We start from the raw sequence: 20,634 nt of genomic DNA on the forward strand, positions 1-20,634 counted from the left end.
CACCCCCGCCAGCTCTACCCAGGACACCGGGCCCACCCTCTGTCTTGAAGGGAAGGCTAATTCCTGTTAAAAAAAAAAAAAAACAAAACCCAGCCCAGGTCAAGTTCCCTCTTGCACCTCAATCCTGCAAGGAGAAAGTAGCAATTGAATGGGCCCCCATGAGATGCAGGTACAGACTCTTCCTCCCCGGCCACAGATGTGACGTCTGTCACCCTCAGTCAAGTCCCGCTCAGAGAGCTGCTGAGTGGGAGTCAGGGAGGAGCCGGGGAGAGCACCGAGGCCGGCTGGAGATTCTCCAGTGGAAACGGGAGCCCAGGGGACCCAAGGGCCTGGCTCCTTGCCCAGCTCGGAGCGTTCCTGCGGCACCACACTGCCGCCTGCTGTCCCGTCCTCGCATCCGCTCTCACTGGCCGGTTAGCGTCCCTGCCCTGGGACTCGGCTGGCAGGGGTAGGCACGAGGAGCGTAGGGCTGCCGGGCTGGGCCCCACAAGGCTCGAGTAGAACGAAGGAAACCGTTCCTGCAGTCAGTGCTTTTAAGGTGGTAAACACCAAGGCCGATGGCTATGCCCCTAATAAGTTTGACCCTCCTCCTCAGCCGGGGCAGGTCAGAAAACTGCTGAGGGGGCCTGGGTGGCTCAGTGCCTAAGCGTTGGACTCTTGATCTTGGCTCAGGTCATGATCTCACGGTTCGTGTTTGAGCCCTGTGTTGGGCTCCGCGCTGACAGGGCAGAGCCTGCTTGGGATTCTGTCTCCTTCCCTCTCTCTCTCTCTCTCTCTCTGCCCCTCCCCTGCTCAAGCTCTCTCTCTCTCTCTCTCTCTGTGCCCCTCCCCGTTCTCTCTCTCTCTCTCCCTCAAAAATAAATAAACTTTAAAAAAAAAAGAAAGGGCTGAGTACCTCATCACTCACCCTACACGCTACGGGCACACAACACACCCTTACACCCACGCTCAGAAACCCACGTCTGCGTGCCACACACACCCCTACACACGCACCCTACACGCGGACACCTGCATGGACACACGGTGCACACGCTCCTAGGCCGGCACTCACCTGTAACAGCCCTACAACCCACTCCACCTGCCTACGACACCCCCGCCCCTACGCTATACACATACATTACCCCCCTCCCACGTGCACGCCATGCACGCTGCACCCGCCCCTACGATGCGTGGTCTGTACCCCGCACCTGTCTACACGCGGCCCGGCACACAGCACCTACCCCTCGCCCCGCGCACCCTACAGCTACCCCGCGGCCTCCCTCCTTCCTCAGGCCCCCCTGAAATCGAGGTGAAGGGGACATCTGGCGATCCGTCGGCATCCGCGGAAAACTCCGCGTGCGCCTCTGGTTCCCCCCCCCCCCCACATCCCGACACGGCCCCCGGGGCCCCCTGGCTGCTGCTGGAAGCCGGAGGGAGAGTCGCGGAGAAGGGCAGGGCTGTGAAGGAGAGAGGAGAGCTGCTTTTCTGTTTCTCGTTTCCTCCTCAGACGGAGGCTTGAAGGAAACGGGCCCCTGCCCCAGGACATCACCATCCCTGTGGTTCAGCAGAAGCTAAACCCCTACCATTTCTGGGAGACTGTCGCCCCCCAGATGGTACTGATTCCAGGTGGCAGAGGCCTGCGCGGGCAGGAATCTCGAGTGGGCCCTGCAGGGCCCGCCGAGCCAGAAGCTGGGGGCAGGTGTTCCGTTAGTGATGCTGTTTGTTTATTATTTACTGCCACCTGCTGGCCCACCATGGGAGCTGCGCCCCAAGCGAGCATTTAACAAGCTCAAGAGGACGTTCCCGAATCGGGTCTGGGAGAAAACGAAGAGACACCTGCAAATCCTTCCGCGGGGGGGGCAGGCCCAACGGGTAGTTTGCCTCCTCGGTAAACTCAGGTCACTTACTCCAGACAAGCTCCTGTCTTGGTGGGTCTGGGTTTCCCAGGCCCAGGATGGCTCCAAAAGTCCGTATACTAACGTCTACGTTACTCAACGACAGCACTTAAAATCGCTGGGCAGACGGTGGTGCCAGGAAATAACAATTCTTTCAATATTGGACTTCTTTTTTTTTTTTTTCAAGTCCAGAAAAGTACATTAGCCCTGGGGCTCTTGCCAATTAGGAGGATATTCCGCACTGCTCCTCCCTCGAAGGGCGGCTGCCCCCTTTCTATCACTTTCCATCAGCCCCCTCTCTGCCTGTCTACTCCCGCGAAGACCAAAGACAAGACGGGGGTGCCCACACCCCACGGGCGCGTCACAGCTGGGAGGCACGGCCTCCCACAGTGGACACTCAGTTTGTCTACCGAAGTGTAAGATGAGAAAAAAAAAGCCCATTTGAAAATAGACATTCTTCCACAAATAAATGCCGCCTCACCCGGCAAGCTAATTACACTTTTAGTAAAAATGCTCACTCGGGCCCGCTGTGTCTAACAATTTGATAGCTCGCCGTTCTTATCTCAACACACACCCTTACGTCTTTCGGTGGAAGATGCGAGTTACCCCGGGAAAGGAGGAGAGGCAGCCAGTCTGCACGCGGACCAGGCTGTTCTAAAGTGCAGGGTGCTCACATCGCTGCGCCCTGCAGGGGAAGGCGCTTAAGGAACACGCTTTTCCTTCCGCTGCAATGGAGCCGGGGCTCCGGACCGGCTACTCCCCCCACATCCCACGGGCGATGACAACGCCATCGCCCACGTGACCTGTGACAGCAACATGAGCAGCTAGGGGGAAACCGGGGAACAACCACGAGCCCGCTCTTCTGGGATGGAGAAGACAGGGTGGCACGTTTCCTTAAGAAGCACGTGTGCTCTCGTGCTTAGGCTGAGCTCGGCTCTCTTCTAAGCTTGTATTTGTTCCCATACAAGTGCTAATTCACGTAACCTTCACGACGGCCCCATTTCACAGATTGGGAAACTGAAACACAGAGAGAGGACGTAACCTGCCCAAGGCCACACAGCTGATAGCTGACGGAGCCCAGGCGATCTGGCTCTGGGGGCCACTTGCTCATCTCTGTGCTCCCCACCTGCGTTTCAGGGGAGGGAACAGCATGCATTCTGCCCCCCACGCTGCACTTCTCCCGCAGTGTGTGCCCCTGGGTGAGTCCTTTTACCTCCCAACTGGGGTTTCTTCCTCTTCAAAGGAGGACTGGACTGTCAGGGCTCTGGGCTATCTGCCAGCCCCCCCAAGTCATGCCGCTGCCCCGATCCTGAGCATCTAGGAGGCGGTCGGCCTGCCGCACGCAGTCCCAGGACGCAGCCGATCCCGACTAACAGAAACGCTCAACTCAAGCCTCCCCTCCTGTGGTCGGCGAGGGATGCCCCCTCCTCCCATCGAGAGGCGGGGGCCTCATGCTCTCCTCGTGAACCCGGGCTGGTCGTATTGACCAGCCTGATGAACAGAACCAGCTGGAAGCTTGTTCTGAGACCTCTGAGGCTGGGTCACAAGAAGCCCTGTAGCTCACATCATCCTCCACCCAACCCGGACTCCCCGGAATGCTCGTTCTAGGGGAAGCCGGTCACCTCATAAGAGGGCTGACCAACCCGAGGCCGCCGTGCTGGGAGGAAGCCCAGGCTAGCCGTGCGAAGAGGCTGCATGGACACAGATGCCCGACCAGCCCCCGGTGGTCCCAGGAACCAGGCACGGGATTGAGGACTCTCGGACACAGAAGCCCCAGCCGACGCAGGAAAAGAGCCAAGGAACCAAGCTGACACCAGAACTGAGAACCAGACATAGGGCTTGGGGATGAGCCGGCCTAGCGAGCTCCAGCCACTGAAGCCGTGCCAGCTAAGGTCCAAGTCAGCACGGAATGGAGTCCAACCCTCCCTGCCACGCCCAGCCGGAAACCCTCATCCACGAAATCAAACGCGTAATAAAACAGTCTTCGTTTTATGCCATTAAATTGTCAGGCAGCTGCAGTAGGTAACTGGGGCACCAGGCGTATGGCAAACGGGGCCTTCGCCAGTTCCTGGTCACCACAGGGACCGAAGCGGGCAGCACCATGGGAAAAGAATGTCGAAACCCACACGTGAAACGTACACACGTACCCCACAGATCCTGCTCCTACTCCCACTGCTTCCAGTACGACGACGATGATGCGAACACGAATCAGCTATTAAAACGGCCTGTGACGTCAGGTGCACTGTGCTAAACGTTTTACAGACGCAATTTCATTTTACACACCTCACAACCCGATGCCTTCGACACTGTGGCCAGCTCGCCCTGCAGATGAGGAAACTGGCTCTGGGTGGCCTGGCCAAGGTCGCACAGCTGGGAAGCGACAGAATCTGAACCGGGGTCACGCAGCGTAAGTCCAGAGCCCTATCATGTAGCCACTCCCCCCGAACGTCCAGGAGTGACCGCTGCTGGCCACCTCTCCGGAAACTGCTCAGGCTGCCTGCTGCCTTCTGTCCCCTGCCCCCGCCTTGTTCCTCTAGACGAACGGGGTCTCTCCTAAATGGAAGTGCAGGCAGAGAAGCTTCTGGGTCCCAGACGCCGTGAGGCGGGCCTCCCCGGTATTGCCCCACTATGCCGTGCCGGACCAGTTGCTGGGTGCCCCCTCATTCATTCGTTCACTCATTTGTTCATCCATCCATCCATTCATTCATTCATAGACATGAGCTCCCGCTGTGAGCCAGGCTGGTGCTAGGGACCGAGGAGCAGATCACTGGCTGGGCACAGCCTCAGCAAAAATGTGCAGTGTGCGGTGTTGCAAGGGCAGACACCGGGGGAGGGAGAGGTCCCTTACCCCCTCCCCCCATAACCCAGCCTTGAGCAAAAGGCAGGGGCGTGAGATCAGATCTCACCAGCAGTCAAGATCACAGGTAAATCAATGTGTGCATTCAAGGTCTGAGGTGGGAGGTGAGGAGAAAGGGGTCTCTCCCCTCCCCTGCCGCCTCCCCTGCCTCCCCTACTCATCCATCACCTCTCACCCTCCGCCCCTCTGCCCCCACCCCACCAATCCCGTCTCTACCCCCAGCCAGCGTCCACCCACCGCCCTTCTGCCCCCTCATCAGCAGAGCAGGTAGGCAGGTGCAGGGCTGGAGCTGTGGGCCCGGTGCTTCCCTCATCTATCACGGCGGTGCCAAGCTCCCTACGGGGATGCCTCAGCCCACCTTCTGGCTGGCAAATCCCCACAAGCCTCCTGTCCCGGATCTGTTTCGGGGATGCGGCAACTGTCCCAAGTGGGGGCCCCACAGAGAGTCACTGGGGGCAGCCGCCCCCTGGACACCTCAGGCCCCACTCAGCCCAAGGAGAAAGCAGCTGGTGTCAGCTCCCCATCGAGGAGATTCCGAGAGGGAAAGGGGCTTCGAGCTGCACCTGCCTCGGGGGTGTGAGCGGCCGCCCGGACGGCTGTACCGGGAGGCCTCCTGGCTGGAGAAGGCTGGGGCCTCCGGGTCTGGCCTGTCGCAGACGATTTCACAGCTGAGTGGGTTGGAAGCCACCGGGGCTGCCCAAGGAGGGGAAACGCTTCCAGAAGCTCTAGTCAGAGTGAGAAGGGCAGCATGCACTTCTGGGCTCACCTTAGACTTCGCAGAAATGTCTGGGTTTTGTCTCGTTTCATTTTGTAGTCAGGATGCCAGGCACATAGCAGGCACTGGCCGGCCCTGCAGTCCAGCACACAGGCCAGCGGCTGTCCCGCTTCGGTGACACCGCTGGGGGGTAAGACTGGCACTAGACGAGCCCCACTCTTGGGGGGGGAGAGAGGTTTCGCCGAACGGATGCACGAGCGGGTCGAGGGTCCCTCACTGCCTCAGTTTCCCCACTGGACTGGCCATAGAACGAAAAGCTTTGTCACCTTTAGGTGACAAACCTTTCGATGATGTCCTGGCAAAGCATCATTTTAATGACGTGGAGAGCCAATGCACACTCCTGCGATGAAAATCTAGTTTAAACAAAAAAAGAAAAAAGAAAACCAAACAGAGAGCCGGACCCTCTCGGGGCACGAACCTGTTGATAGACGGGGGCGCCGGCCCCCTTTTCTAGAACCGTCCTCACTGACGGGCCCTCTGGCCTCGGAATGCAACCTCCGCTTGGAGACCTGCTGTTCTGTTGGGCGATCTTGGCCCCGGCTCCCTCTCGGGCTGAGAAAGTCTCCTACCTAGTTTCCATAAGGAAATCTTTGTAGCGGTCCCAGCGGAAAAGTCAAAAGTTTGACTTGAAAAAAGGAGCTACTTCAAAAGCATTGTCAGACCGAGGTGAGGGTTCCTTTAAAATGCATAAATTACAGGGGGCGTCCATTAATCAACCTATTGGCAGCCCCCACGGTGGGAGCTCTGGGTGGGGGTGCGGGAGGGACGCGCGGGGACACATCCGGGGGAGGTGAAGCGAATAAGATACACGCTGAATAAGAGAGTAAATTAATGTGTTTATTACTTACTGCCTGGACTGCGTGTGTGTGTGTGTGTGTGTGTGTGTGTGTGTGTGTGTGTAGAAAAATGAAAGAAAAATGTAGAGTTTTTTTTTCAATAATAAAAAGGGAGTTGCACTGCGGGGCCCCTAAAGCTTGTGAAAAATTAAACTCGACGGATTCAAACTGTCCTATTTCCACTTCAAAAGAGATGAGGCGCTGAGCGCTTCCCAACTTGTCTTCAAACGCCCAGCACCCTAGAAAGTTTCTTTAAAAAAATAAAGGCTCCTGTTCCCCCAAGCACCGTACCGGTTACTGTGCCCACCGTCTCTTCCTCTTCTAATTATACCCCTGTGAGTCTATTAATCAACTGGTAAATTATTTAGAGAGCCGCGCGCTGTCTCGCGCTGGTACAAACACGCCGCGTGCAAAGCCCTCCTTGCAGCCGGGCAGAGGTCCCTCGGGCCTCCCCTCTGCGCCGAGGCGGGCGTGCAACCCGCCCGGCTACACCGAGCAAAACAAGCAATCCGGGCCCGCTTACCTCCTCAGACGGGAAGGTTTACTTTGTCTTTCAACTCGGCAAGTCCTTGCAAGTTTCTTAACAAAAGGGAAAAGCTGGTCTATTGTCGAATCTTTAGTGTGCATTTAGCGATGAGAATATTAATTCCCCCCTAAAAGGGGGCGGCAGTTCGGCGGGAGCTCTGATCCACGCACCCCCACCCCCGCCCCTCTTCCCCGAGGAGGCGGACCCGCGGAAGGTTCCCGCAAACACTTGCGATCGCGCCGGTGTGGCGCCGGTTTGGCTGGTGCTTGTGACGAGGTCTCGTCTCCAGAAGGGGTGATGAGCCTCGAATCGCCCCCAGACCTCCCGACTCCGCCAGGGTTCCGTTAGGCCTCCGTTAGGCCGGGACGGACCTTCTCCAGACGGCAACATTTGGGAAACAGGGGGGCGGCGGGCGGGCGGGGGCGCAGGGATCATTCTCTAATGATGCGTCTTCCGCGGTCCCTTTCCTACGCGTCAGGACTGGCGCTCTTAGGGGAAAGTTATCACACCAATTAAATGGCTGTTTTCTCATCTGGAAGTCAGTGTACGTCTGGCGTGGGCACCAAGGCACCTGGGCCCTCTGGTAATTGAACTGCTTTAGCTGCTGGCGGGGGGAGGTGCCGCGGGGTGGATCGGTGATAGGGGTGACAGGAGTTAGGAGCCCGTTGTAATCGGGCCACCAGGCTGTAAAAGACTAGAGGCTGCCTCCAATGCCCCCCGGTGGGGACGCGCCGTCGCGGGCGGTCCCCCCGACCTGACAGTCCCACAACGTTCCCAGGGCAATGCGGTCGGATCAAGGCGAACAGCTCACACACTTAGAGCAAGGGCTGAAGCCAACAAGGACAAGATACGCCTTTGGCTGTTTTTAATACCTTCCCAGGGTAGCTGTTCTCTAGAGAAAGCCCAAGCGACGGCCGAGAAAGGAAACAGTTACCAGAACCGGGTAGAAGGCGACCCTTCTGAACCAAAGAGACGGTGCTGTAGTGCTAATTAGACCCAGCAATCTGGAGTGAGGCTGTGTCCACCGCCAACGGCCTGTGGACCGTACATTCTGGCTCACATACCCGAGGGAAGAGGTAAAAAGGAACCATGTGCAGACTTCTTTCTGATGGCAAAGAGTGGAGGCCGGCGAGGAAGGCTGGCTTTCGCATTAGGTGCAAACTGGAGAGAACCAGATGTTCCGATGGGCAAAGACAGAATTGGGGCTTCCCTTGGAGACGCTCTGGGCCTCCAGTATTAAGAAACCCCACCTTCCACAAGACCCTTTGGTGGGCATGGAGCCCCAGGGAAGGGGCTGAGCACCCCATCTGGAGGCGGTGACCACCGGGAGTCACCAATGATCTAGGCAGAGTTGAGATCGAGTAGTTCCCACGCCTGACTTCGGGGAGAAAAAGCGCTGGCACGCACCGCCATCGTTCGTACTGGCAACAGAACCCATCGGCACCAACCATCGAATTTTAAACGCTTTGTAAACAGCTGAGAACGGATTTCTTCCCCCCAAAACCCGGACTAGTTTTTATTTGTTTCGCACGCACGTAAAAGTGACAGGAGCTTCCCGGCAGCTGAGCCTGCGTGATTTAAGGCCCGACCCCGGCGCCCAGTGCCTGGGATGGAGGTTGCCTGCATAAAGGAGGCTGCGTGCAGACCCTGGGGGATAAATTTGTTGTGTTGTGGCTGCAGCTAGAGTCGGATGAGTTTAGGAGGTCAGACCCGTATATCTCAGAGTCCAGGCCACAGAAGCAGCAGCTCCCGAGCCTTCTGTCCGCGGTGCGGTCGCCAAGAGCCTAGGATCAAGAGGTTTCGGACGAGCTCTGATAGGCCCCTGGGGTCCTCTGCCCAGTAAATGTGCAGAGATGGGAAAACAACACTTATTAATTTTGCTGCTGATTCAAAAGAAGGAGGTGTTGGCAGCACCTGTGAGGACAGAAGAGCACATAACCGAGTCTGCAGAGGTCACGCCTGGGACGTCACATCATGAGGCCCCGCGGGGGAGGGCGGGGGGGGGGGGACTAAGAGGAAGTGGCTCCACGGGGCGGGGGGGGGGGGGGGAGACGGCATCTGGAGCTACTCAGCCGCACTGGCGATGGCGGTGACGGTGACCACGAGGGTGGCGGAGAGGTGCCACGGTCGCAAAGCTGCCCGTCTCTGGGGCTTGGAGCGCCAAGGTGAGTGGAGAGAGGGCAAGAGGCTGTGACGGCGGGGGTCCCAGGGAGAGCGGGCGGGAGGGGTGGTGGGCAGGCCAGCAGCCAGGAGCACAGGGCAGGGTCCCCAGCGCAGGCAGTGTGGTACCCAGAAGGGCACCGTCTGGTATGCGGGGTGGCGGGGTGAGTTTCTACAGCAGGGTGGCTGCGGGGTAAGATGCTCTGCCGGTGACATCTGCCGGTGACATCTGCCAGCTCTGCCCCAGGGTGATGAGGCCTCCGAGCCCTCGCAAGAGTCTCCGCCCCTTTAGCCGAGCTGGCTGAACCCTCTGGATTGCACACGTGTGGAGGAGTGGCCGGGTGCTCTCCGTGCTCCCAGGAATCGCTGCTGGCACCCCGGGCAGAAACGTCTGAAAGGCGCCTAGGCTTTGAAGAGGGAAATTCGGATGCCTCGGCAGGCCCCCAAGAGCAACGGAAGAGTGATTATTCTCGTTCTGCTGGAATTCTGCCGACGGGTCACGGTGTAAGGGGACGTGCCTCGCTGCTCTCAGCGTGGGGGGGGGACACCTCGGAGCCCAGGGCAGCACCCGGGAGAGGAACTCTGCTCCCCTGCTCTCGGCCTCACTCTTCCCCAGAGAGGAGACGCATTCGTTGGACCGGCTCCGTCCTCCCGGCTCCCGTCCTCCAGCTGGCTGGCCCTCGTCCCCACTGTGCCCTCCCCACTCCTGCCTGCACTCAGTCAGGCTCCCCCCGGGGCAGGTCTAAGGCCAGTCGCCCCGTCCCCACCGCCAGGGCTGGGCCATTTATCAGGAGGAGGCATCTAACTCCACGGGCTCGGCCCCAGACCTGGATGGGAGAAACCGTGTCTGGAAGCCCAAATGTGCCCTCACGGCCCTGCCACGTTCTCCACCCGATGCCCACAGAGAACTCTGGGTCGGCCCCCCAGTGGGCTCAGAAGTCAGCCCCTGCAGTGATTTGCAGAGAAGCCAGGCTGCGGTCGGCTGAGCGGAGCTTCCGTGTTCAGCGTGACCTTCCCTTCAAATCCGAGTTCGGTCGGAATCGTTTACACTGTCTTCTTCCTGTTTCAGCCGGTGGCGAGCGGACCCCCGACCTGGTGGCTCCAGCCCTGCTCCCGTGCCCACCCGGACGCGTGGCTGTGTCTGCGGCTTCCGCACGGCCCGTAATGACACCCGGTTAGTGGCGATGCGTGTAAACCCTGTCCGTTATCCCTGCGAGATTGGGATTAGTGAAACGCCAGAATTTATTGCTTCCGTTGAGAACACACAGCAGTGGCTGCTGCTGTGTCTTCAATTCTGTAGCGAGTGCAGAAGCACAGAGCTGCACGTCCAAATCAACAGGGTGCAGAGGGGACAACAAAGGGCGGAGCCTTGGCCACGGAGGCTGCCGGTCCCCCCGGCTTTACGGGGACAGGTGCCCTCAGTCTCTTTGGTGGTCACCAAAACTCCCCGAGACAAACAATAATTCTGCCTCTTGCCCACCACTGCAAACTGGGGGTTTGTTTTCAGTGGTCGGGGAGCGAGAGGTCTGATGGGGCACCAAGAGCTGGCTGTGAGGACAGAGGAAGGGCTTCTGGGAGCCCGAGCGGCGACGAAACAGACTCTCCCGGGAGCCTCCAGGGGGAATCGTGGCCCCATCACACCCTGGTTCTGGAATTCTGCCCTCTACAACTGCCTGGTAATAAATGCGTGTTGTTTAAAACCACTAAGCTTAGGGGCGCCGGGGTGGCTCAGTCGGTTAAGCGTCTGGCTTTGTCTCAGGTCATGATCTTGCGGTTCGCGAGTCGGAGCCCCGTGCCAGGCTCTGTGCTGACAGCTCAAAATAAAGAAATAAGCTTTAAAAATAGACAAAGTGATGTAAATTTGTTAATTCACTACATTCGCCCACTTGCCCGGCAAACGTTCTCTAGGGTGCTAAGAACCAGCAGCACCCACCCCGGTGGATGGGACATGGCGTTGCTGGAGGGAGACTGTGCCCGAGTGTGCCGGGCCCTCCACGGACCCGCCTGCCGCATGCAGGTCGCTCTCCGACAACCCGCCTGCCGGGCACGTGTGTGCGTGCCACATCCCGTGCGCCCACGGGAACCCTGCGACCCGGGGACTCCTGTCCCCAGCTCACCACTGAGGCCTCGGGCTCTGACGAGGGCTGCACGGCTCGCGGGGGCGGCTCGGGGGTCCAAACCAGACAGGGAGGTGCCAGCACTCACACTGGCTTGCAGTCCTGCCTGGAGCTTCCTGCCTCCGCTCGATTTACACCCCAGTGACGCAGGAATGAACGGACTCCCTCTCTGCACAGATCACTGTGTCCAAAGGGTCTGACCCCACCTCACCTGACCTCACCCTGGGGGACGGGGGCATCTTCTAAGGGGGGGCCCGGGGAGAGCCATGCCAGGACAGAGTCGCAGGTGTCCCCCCCCAGCTGGCGGGTCAGGAGCAAACGGCCCGTCTCCTGTGCTCCCCTCCACCTACTCTATCCGGAAGACGGTAGGGGACGGCAGTGAGCGCTCCGCCGGGAGGGCGTCCTCGCCAACACACGTCCTCCCCCAAGTACGTGTTCACACACACTTGGGGGACGGCACAGAGGAACCACACCTGGTGCAGGGCAAGAAGATGTGGGTGCAGGGAATGCCCTGCCGCGGGGGAGGAGACACCGGGTCCGGAGGAGCTCAGACGTGAGGTGGCCACGTGGCCTCGTGGATCATCTTGTGCTCAGGAAATCGAGGCAGAATGATCTCAAAGGTGCCCTGGCTGGGGGCTGACCGACAATGCTCTCAGACGGTACATCACAGAAGGGCCTAGAAGGACGATGTGGCCCGGCCTCCCCCCTCGAAACCCCCGAGGACCAGGGGCCGGCGGACCCTTGGATCTGCAAAGCTGTCTGAACCTTCTGGCTTTTGACTTCCGACTAAACCGGAATATTTGTCCGCAGTATTTCTGTATGGCCAGCAATAAAGGTTGTGGGCAGTTCCGTGGCTCTCAATCTTAAGTGTCAGCAGTTACGAAAAGCATCCGTTCTCGAGAAACAGAAACAGCCCAAACCTCCAGGAATAACACATGGTGTCCACAACCCACCCCCCCAAATCGGGACACGGCTGGAAGCCTGCGGGCCCTGCCGGTGAACGAACACAGAACCTCTGCTGTCAGGAAAGCCCAATTTCCATCTCGCAGCCACCTTTCCGGGGCTGAGCCCCCCCCCCAGTGCTCATGAGCCCCACACGGAGCGATTTGCCCCCCCTCCCCGCCCCGAGCCCATAAGGCTGTGGCAGTTGAGAGGAGTGTGACCTACCTGCCATCTTCTTTTGAAAATAGGGCTGGATGAGCTCGCCGACTTTTGACTTGTCTGCTACTGCCTCTTTCAACAGTTGCCCACAGTGGACTGGAGGAGAGAGGAACAGAAAGACACCCATGAAATTTTAAACAGAAGGAAGAATGAGAAAAAAAAGAAGCCCCGGTGCCGCCTGCCAGGGGGGAGAAAAGGTCACTGAGAAAAAATATAAAAGGGTTTTTCTGAGGGTGGGGGTGTGTGTCCAAGTGAGAGCAAATATCAAAAAGGACCTGGGGAATAAAGAAGAAACCGAGGAGGACGGCTCAGAATGAAAAGGCATGTATCTGGCAGAGAACAGATTGAAAATGGACGGTGCAGGGGCGCCTGGGTGGCTCAGTCGGTTGAGCGTCTGACTTCAGCTCAGGACATGATCTCACGGTTCGTGGGTTCGAGCCCCGCGTCGGGCTCTGTGCTGACGGCTCAGAGCCTGGAGCCTGCTTTGGATTCTGTGTCTCCCTCTCTCTCTGCCCTCCCTCACTCATGCTCTGTCTGTCTGTCTCTCTCAAAAATGAATAAACATTAACAAATTAAAAAAAAAGAAACCAGAAACACCCCTAAAATGAACTGGGAAAGGTGAGTGTTTAAGGCAACAACCATCACCAAAGATTGATCCCTCAGTGACAATGTGCTTAATTTGCCGCGTGAAGGACAGCAGGGATCATATCCAAAGCAGCTGGCAGTGTCCCTCACTAAGGGAACATGGGTGACGACAAAGGCTGATGGTGTCTGAGACCTTCCTACGTACCTAGCAGTGTGCTGGGTATGCAAAGAGGTGGACCAAACCGTCCCGGGGTGCAGAGCCCTAGGCAGCCGAGCTGGGATTCAAACCCACGTCTGTGTAACATCAAACCCATGCTTGGCTTCCCGTTCTGGCCAGGAAGGAGTGGCAGATGTCGTGTGTACCCTCTGTCACAGAAAGCTATAAAACTGGGGCACCTGGTTGGCTCAGTCGGTTAAGTGTCTGACTTTGGCTCAGGTCATGATCTCACAGTCCGTGAGTTCGAGCCCCGCGTCAGGCTCTGGGCTGACAGCTCAGAGCCTGGAGCCTGCTTTGGATCCTGTGTCTCCCTCTCTCTCTGCTCCTCCCCCACTCACACTCTGTCTCTCTCTCTCTCTCTCCTCTCTCAAAAATAAATAAACATTAAAAAAAAAAGTTAGGAAAAAAAAAGAAAGCTATAAAACCGAGCCAAAGATGGGAAACCGTTCTTTTCAGGCATTAGACCGCCGACTTCACAGAGCTGTGAACCCTGAGAGAAGGGAGACACCCAAGGGAGTCCCACCTTCACCCTGGATTTCTACTTACAAGCACTTTCCAGACCTTAGCACAGGAGAAAGGGAGCCAAACACAGCAGTGGGAAGCAAAGGCTGGACCGAGCGCTGGAATTGGGGGAACAGGGTGATGGGGAGAAGGGAGCCGTGCAGAGAAGGGCTTCAGAAATCCTCATGGGGACTCACTGGGGTCTTCGGTCAGTGCAAAGCAGCACCTATGGCAGATGAGAACCTATCCCTACCCCAGGCCTGGCAGAGAAAAGTCCCTGGGACGTTGTGAGCCAAGGGAGAGGCAGGGAGACGCTGGTGCTCTGACAGCCAGAGCGAGAGACCGTGTGACCGTGCCCGGCGCCCAGTCACCTGAGGTTCTGGGTGCGGGGGTGGCAGGAGCCCACGAGCGTGCACACTTGGGGCTCACCTGAACAAAAACTAAAAGCCTCCACCGGATCAAGCTGATCCTGTAGTGAATTAACTGCCTATTAGCACTCAACTCTTTTTTTTTAATTTATTTTATTATATTATTTTTTTATTTTTTATTCTTTTTAATATGAAATTTATTGTCAAATTGATTTCCATACAACACCCAGTGCTCATCCCAACAGGTGCCCTCCTCAATGCCCATCACCCACTTTCCCCTCCCTCCCACCCCCCTATTATTTTTTTTTAGAGAGAGCTGGGGAGAGGAGCAGAGAGAGAATCCCAAGCAGACTCCTCACTTAGCACTGATGTGGGGCTCGATCCCATGACCCAGGGATCACGACCTGAGCCAAACTCCAGAGTTGGACGCTCAACCGACTAAGCCCCGCCAGGTGTTCCTAGCACTCAACTTTTAACTTACTGTTCTTTTTAAATTTTTTTAATGTTTATTTATTTTTGAGAGCGAGAGAAAGTGAGCATGAGCGGGGGAGGGGCAAAGAGAGAGGGAGACACAGAATCCAAAGCAGGCTCCAGGCTCTGAGCGGTCAGCACAGAGCCCGACGCGGGGCTCGAAACCACAAACCGCGAGATCATGACCTGAGCCGAAGTCGGATGCTTAACCGGCTGAGCCACCCAGGTGCCCCTTAACTTACTGCTCTTAAAGCAGAACCACACAATCCAGACTCTCAGCAATGTGAGAACCACAACGTCTAGCATCTAATGAAAAACTACTTGAGATGCAAAGATGCATCAATCAGGAAAGTGTGACCCCTACAAAGAGAGAAAACAGGCTATAGAATCAGATCAAGAGGTGACCTGGGTGTCAGAATAAGCACACGAGAACTGAAACCAACTCTCGTTGATATATTTACAATTGTATAGGGAAAGACAGTTGGGTGAGCAGCTGGGGAATCTCAGCAGAGAAATGGAACCTATATAAAAGAACCAGATGCAAATTCTAGAAACTGGAAAATACAATATCTTAAATGGAAAACATCATTGGATAGGTTGCAATCCATGAAGCGGAAGACAGGAAGACAGGTCATACAGTATCCAAACCAAAGCAAAGAGGAAGTAAAGGGAGGCCCAGAAAAAAGACTAGAACCTCAGAGACCTGGAGGGCGGTACCAGTCAGTGTCACGTACATGCAATCTGAGTTCCAGAAAGGAGGGAGAGGGGAGGGAGGGAGTGGTGACACAGAGACGCAGAAAAATACATTTGAGAAAATAATGGCAAGAGAGTCTCAAAATCTGATGAAAAATATTTCAAAATTTGATGAAAAACATCAATCCACAGATCGGAGAATCTCTGAGACCCAACCAGAATAAACCCAACGTAAACCACACCTTGACGCATCATAGTTGAGTTTCTGAAAAGTAAAGACAAAGAGAAACTAGTCAGCGCAGCTGGGTGGGGAGACGCTCTATACATGGGGGAACAATGATAAAAATAACCCGAGTTCTCATCCGAGGCAACGCAGGCCGTACGACAACGGAATGCCGTGTTTAAAGCGCAAAGAGGAAAGCCTGTCAGCATAGATCTCTATGTGCAGCAGGAACATCCTTCAAGAATGAAGGTGCAATACAGACATTTTCAGACAGATGAAAGCAGAATTTGTCGCCAGCAGACATGCACTACAAGAAATGTTAAAGGAGTTCTTTAGGTGGAAAGAGAGTGATAGCGGGTGGAAATTTAGACCTAAACAAAAAAGGGTTGATATGTGTAGGTATATCACAGGACCTTTCCCCTTCATGCTTTCATTGAGAGAAAGAAAGAAAGAAAGAAAGAAAGAAAGAAAGAAAGAAAGAAAGAGAAAGAAAGAAAAAAGAAAGAAAGAAAGAAAGAGAAAGAGAGAGAGAGAAAGAAAGAGAAATAAGAAGAAAGAAGAAAGAGAAAGAAAGAGAGAGAGAGAGAGAAGAGAGAGAAGAAAGAAAGAAAGAAGAAAGAAAGAAAGAAAGAAAACCAAGTGACCAAAGCAAAAATAATTACAATATACTGTAGAGTTTATAACATGGGGAAGTAAAATGTACAACAAAAAAATAGCACAAAGGATGGGAGCAAGGTAAATGGAAATACAGCACTGTAGGCTCTTGTATTATACACAAAGAGGTAGAGCATTAATTCAAGGCGGACTGTGACAAGTGAATGATGCTATGTGACCCCTAGAGCAGCCATGAGCAAAAGAAAGCAAAGACATATAGCTAAAAAGGCAACAGAGGAAATGAAATGGATTGCTAAAAAGCACTGGGTTAATCCAACAGTTGGCAGGAAAGCAGAAACAAAGAAGAGGTAACAGAAGACAAAACACCCCAGGACAGGAGGCTTGACACCATACTGAAAACTACTTAAAATGGACATGTACTGAACATCTCAATTGAAGGATGAAAATGTCAGACTGCATTAAAAAAAAAAAAAGCAGGATACAATTATATGCTGTGTACAAGTCACATATTTTCAATGGAAGACACGATGATTTAAAAGAGAAAAGACAAGGGGCGCCTGGGTGGCTCAGTTGGTGAAGCATCCGACTTCGGCTCAGGTCATGATCTCACGGTTTGTGGGGTTGAGCCCCGAGTAGGGCTCTGTGCTGACAGTGCAGAGCCTGGAGCCTGCTTCGGATTCTGTGTCTCCCTCTCAATCTCTGCCCCTCCTTTGCTCTTGCTCTGTCTCTCTCTGTCTCTCTCAGACATAAATAAACATTAAAAAAAAATCAAAAGAAAAAAGAATATATACCATACAGATACTAATCATAAGAGAGTGGCTATGTTAGTATCAGATGAAGTAGACTCCAAGAAGATAAGTGTTACCGGAGACAGGGGAGCGTTTCCTAACCATAAAGCGGTCATGTCATCAAGAAGACACAGCAGGGGGCGCCTGGGTGGCTCAGTCGGTGAAGCGTCCGACTTCAGCTCAGGTCATGATCTCGCGGTTTGTGGTTTCGAGCCCCGCGTCAAGCTCTGTGCTAATAGCACAGATCCCGCTTCAGATCGTCTGTCTCCCTTTCTGTCTCCCCTCCCTCCCTCACATGGCTCTCTCTCTCTCTCTCTCTCAAAAATACACAAATAAACACTTTAAAAAAAAAGGATACATTTTATTTTTATTTAAAAAAAATTTTTTTTAATGTTTATTTATTTTTGAGACAGAGAGAGACAGAGCATGAACGGGGGAGGGTCAGAGAGAGGGAGACACAGAATCTGAAACAGGCTCCAAGCTGTCAGCACAGAGCCCGACGCGGGGCTCGAACTCACAGACCACGAGATCGTGACCTGAGCCGAAGTCGGCCGCTCAACCGACTGAGCCACCCAGGCGCCCCAAAAGGATACATTTTATTTATTTATTTTTTTTAAAATTTTTTTTTTTTCAACGTTTATTTATTTTTGGGACAGAGAGAGACAGAGCATGAACGGGCGAGGGGCAGAGAGAGAGGGAGACACAGAATGGGAAACAGGCTCCAGGCTCTGAGCCATCAGCCCAGAGCCCGACGCGGGGCTCGAACTCACGGACCGCGAGATCGTGACCTGGCTGAAGTCGGACGCTCAACCGACTGCGCCACCCAGGCGCCCCAAAAGGATACATTTTAAAAAGTATCTTTGAAGAGAAGAAGAAGAAGAAGAAGAAGAAGGAGAGGAAGAAGAAGAAGAAGAAAGAGAAGAAGAAGAAAGAAGAAGAAGAAGAAAGAAGAAGAAGAAGAAGAAGAAGAAGAAGAAGAAGAAGAAGAAGAAGAAGAAGATGACGACACAGCAGTCCTCAGCGTACATGCTCCCAGGAACGGAGCTTCAAATAACATGCAGCAGAAACCGGCAGAGCAGAGACTCATCCACAGGCAGAGCTGGGGATTTGAACAGATCCCTTTTGGTAACTAAACAATAGCAGTGAGAAACCATGAAGGACACGGAAGAACTGAACAACCCTATCAGACATCTTCTCCTAATTGACATTTGTGGAGCACTGCCTCCTACAATGCCAGAACACATATTCTCTTCTAGTGCACGTGGAATTCACCACGCTGAGCCACAAAAAAGTATCAGTACATCTCAAAGGACTGAAATCGTACAAGGTAGGTTCTCTGAGCACAGAGGAATTAGAAATCGATACTCCCCTGCCCCACAAACCTGGAAAACTCCCAAATATTTGGAAATTAAGCAATACACTTCTACATTATACACAAGTCAAAAAAGAAACCACAAGGCAGATGAGAAAATGTTTTGAACCCAATGATAAAACACATTAAAATTCTATGAGATGCAGCTAAAGAAGCACTTAGAGGAAAAGGCGTAGTGTTCAGTGCTTGCATTAGGAAAGAATGGTTTAAAGCCCCTGCCTCGCTTCACGATGTCCCATGAAGAAAACCCTGTAATAATCTTCTCTCTCCTAACGGGTCCCGGGACCAAGGCTGGGGACACGTTCAGACCTGGAACTAGGTTGGACAGCCTTGCTTGCTCCCCTCTCCCAGCCTGGTCGTGCACCCGGATCCATACATTCCTCTCTGGTTCTTTCTACATCTTCCCTGTCTGCGTGCCAATAAAGGGCACCGCATAGAGCGGGGACTCAATGAGGGCGCTTATGACATTGGAATAAAATTCTTCATGGTTGTCTCTGGTTAGAAAATTCACGCTTGCTACAAAAAGAAAAAAATCAGAATTGTAGGATATGCCACTCCACAGAGACAGCCAGTTTGGCGTATGCATGTTCCTTCTGATGTTTTCTGAGCATACACTAACACACATTGTAAACGGAAAGGAGATCATCCCCTGAACACTGTTGAGTGACTGGCTCTCCGCCCCCTCTCTCATTTAACAATGTATCATGAACATCAAGTCACTTTACAGGTTCCTTTTCAATAGCTGCCCCTTCACGTTGATTCATCATTAAATAATTAATGCTCCAGTGTATGGGTTCCCCACAGCTTACTTAATTATCCCCCTTATTAACAGAGTTCGGGGTCGCCTCTCTTCCATCATGCACCCTCACATCTCTTGTTCGACATCTGAGTGCTTCGGTAGAATAAAACCCACGGAGCGAAATCGCTGGGCCAGAGCATGCGCACAGTTCACATGTGACCCCACAGTGCCTGCTGTCTTTCAAAAAGTGCCTTTTTATACTCTCAACCAATTGTGAACACGAGTGTTCCAATCAACCCTGTTGGAGCGAACGTTGGTTTGTTTGCTTGTTCAGAGCTGTTTGCCCACAACCGAAGAGTCGGGAAATGGGGACATGAGAGCCGAGCCAGGGGGTGGCCACAGGGGAGCCCGCCGTTCCCTGAGCTCTGGATGCAGACGGGCCTCGCGGGGTCTTGTACTTATCAAGAACGCCTTCGAGAAACGCGAACTTTCTGAGTTAGCTGGATTAGCAGAAAAGGCCCCCACCACGTGGCTCTTTAGCTACAAAACAGAAACCGTGATGAGCTTGCTCCGATCTTCCGTTTGGGAAGAAATCTAGGCCTATGATCTCATTTTTCGTGATTGGTACACGGAAAGCAATGTGAATTTAAATACGTTTTTCCTGAATGACTCTGTTTGTGTAAACAAAATCCGGCATAGTGACAACGGTTTCCGTGAGGCCTGGCGCTCTACCACTGTTGAGGCTTTCGGAGCCGCCCTCGGCCGCTCACGCTGTTCCAGCCCTTCGTACGACAGTCCCCTCGATAAACACGTGGGTGCAGCGGCCGACAGACTGGTGCTCGCTCTCGGCAAAGACAGCACAACCGTAGCTGCAAATTGAGCCTTGTAATAAGTCAAGAGGTAAAACCAAAAGAACAAGTTACCTGAATAATTTGTTTTGTTTTGTTGTTGTTGTTTTCAAATCGGTGCAAACCAAAGCATTTTTCACCCTAAGGCATCCAGAGTGCCTTTCCGTACTCATCAAATCAGAGCACTGCCGTTTGGTATTTTCACGAGGCTACTAGTACGACTATTTTTCATTCCTAAACAGAACAATCGCTCCGCTCCCTAACTTCACGTCCCGGGTAGGATTTTCGTCGCTGATTCCTGGCTAGTCTCAGTGGCTTTGGAACTTTACGTTAGAGGCCACCTCCTTGAAAGGCGTTTTCGTTCGAAACTTGATCCTTCTGGGCTGGTACATATACATCCGTGCTTGTTTGTATACACAGATATTTGCGGGGCGTATCTGCAGGATTTGGAGACGTATATATGCGTATTTTTACATTTGGGGTGCGGGTCTCGTTTTTCCTTCACAGCTAGAGGTTACTCGGGCTTGCGGAGCATTTATCAGAAGCGGCGGTGGCGGTGAGGGCGGCCCTTTCGCTCCTGGCAGCCGCATCGTTGTCTGTTCTGCTCCTTCCTCCTTTCCGGCCTTTATCCCCCTGAAGGGAGGCTGGCATCCGAGACCACCGGGGGCCACCTCGGGACAGACCCGGAGAACCGATTTCAGTATTTCCCTCTCCTCCTGGTAAAATATTTATTGAAACTGTACGAGCTTTCGAGAAGCCTTCCTCTGGTTCAGAAATTGTTTGCCCGTAAACCCGCTGGCTGGGGCTGGGGAGCCAAACGGGACCGGAGAAAATAAGAAAATAAATCCGCAGCAGAGCTCCAGATTATGCGAGAGCTGTGGCTTCCAGGGAGACGGCAGGGGCCAGAG

The 20,634-nt window shown here is 54.2% G+C and overlaps 1 protein-coding gene across 3 annotated transcripts in view; it reads right to left on the minus strand.

Annotated features, from left to right (window-relative positions):
* AK8 (adenylate kinase 8) overlaps positions 1 to 20,634 on the minus strand; it is a 127,634-nt gene that overhangs the window by 58,517 nt on the left and 48,483 nt on the right. For all 3 annotated transcript variants that reach the window (XM_030294082.1, XM_030294084.1, XM_030294085.1), the window contains one exon: positions 12,313 to 12,402. In XM_030294082.1, coding sequence (XP_030149942.1) covers positions 12,313 to 12,402 — 90 coding nt within the window. The remainder of the gene's footprint in view (positions 1 to 12,312; positions 12,403 to 20,634) is intronic.

Source organism: Lynx canadensis, chromosome D4 (assembly GCF_007474595.2).
Source record: "Lynx canadensis isolate LIC74 chromosome D4, mLynCan4.pri.v2, whole genome shotgun sequence".
Taxonomy (NCBI): domain Eukaryota; kingdom Metazoa; phylum Chordata; class Mammalia; order Carnivora; family Felidae; genus Lynx; species Lynx canadensis.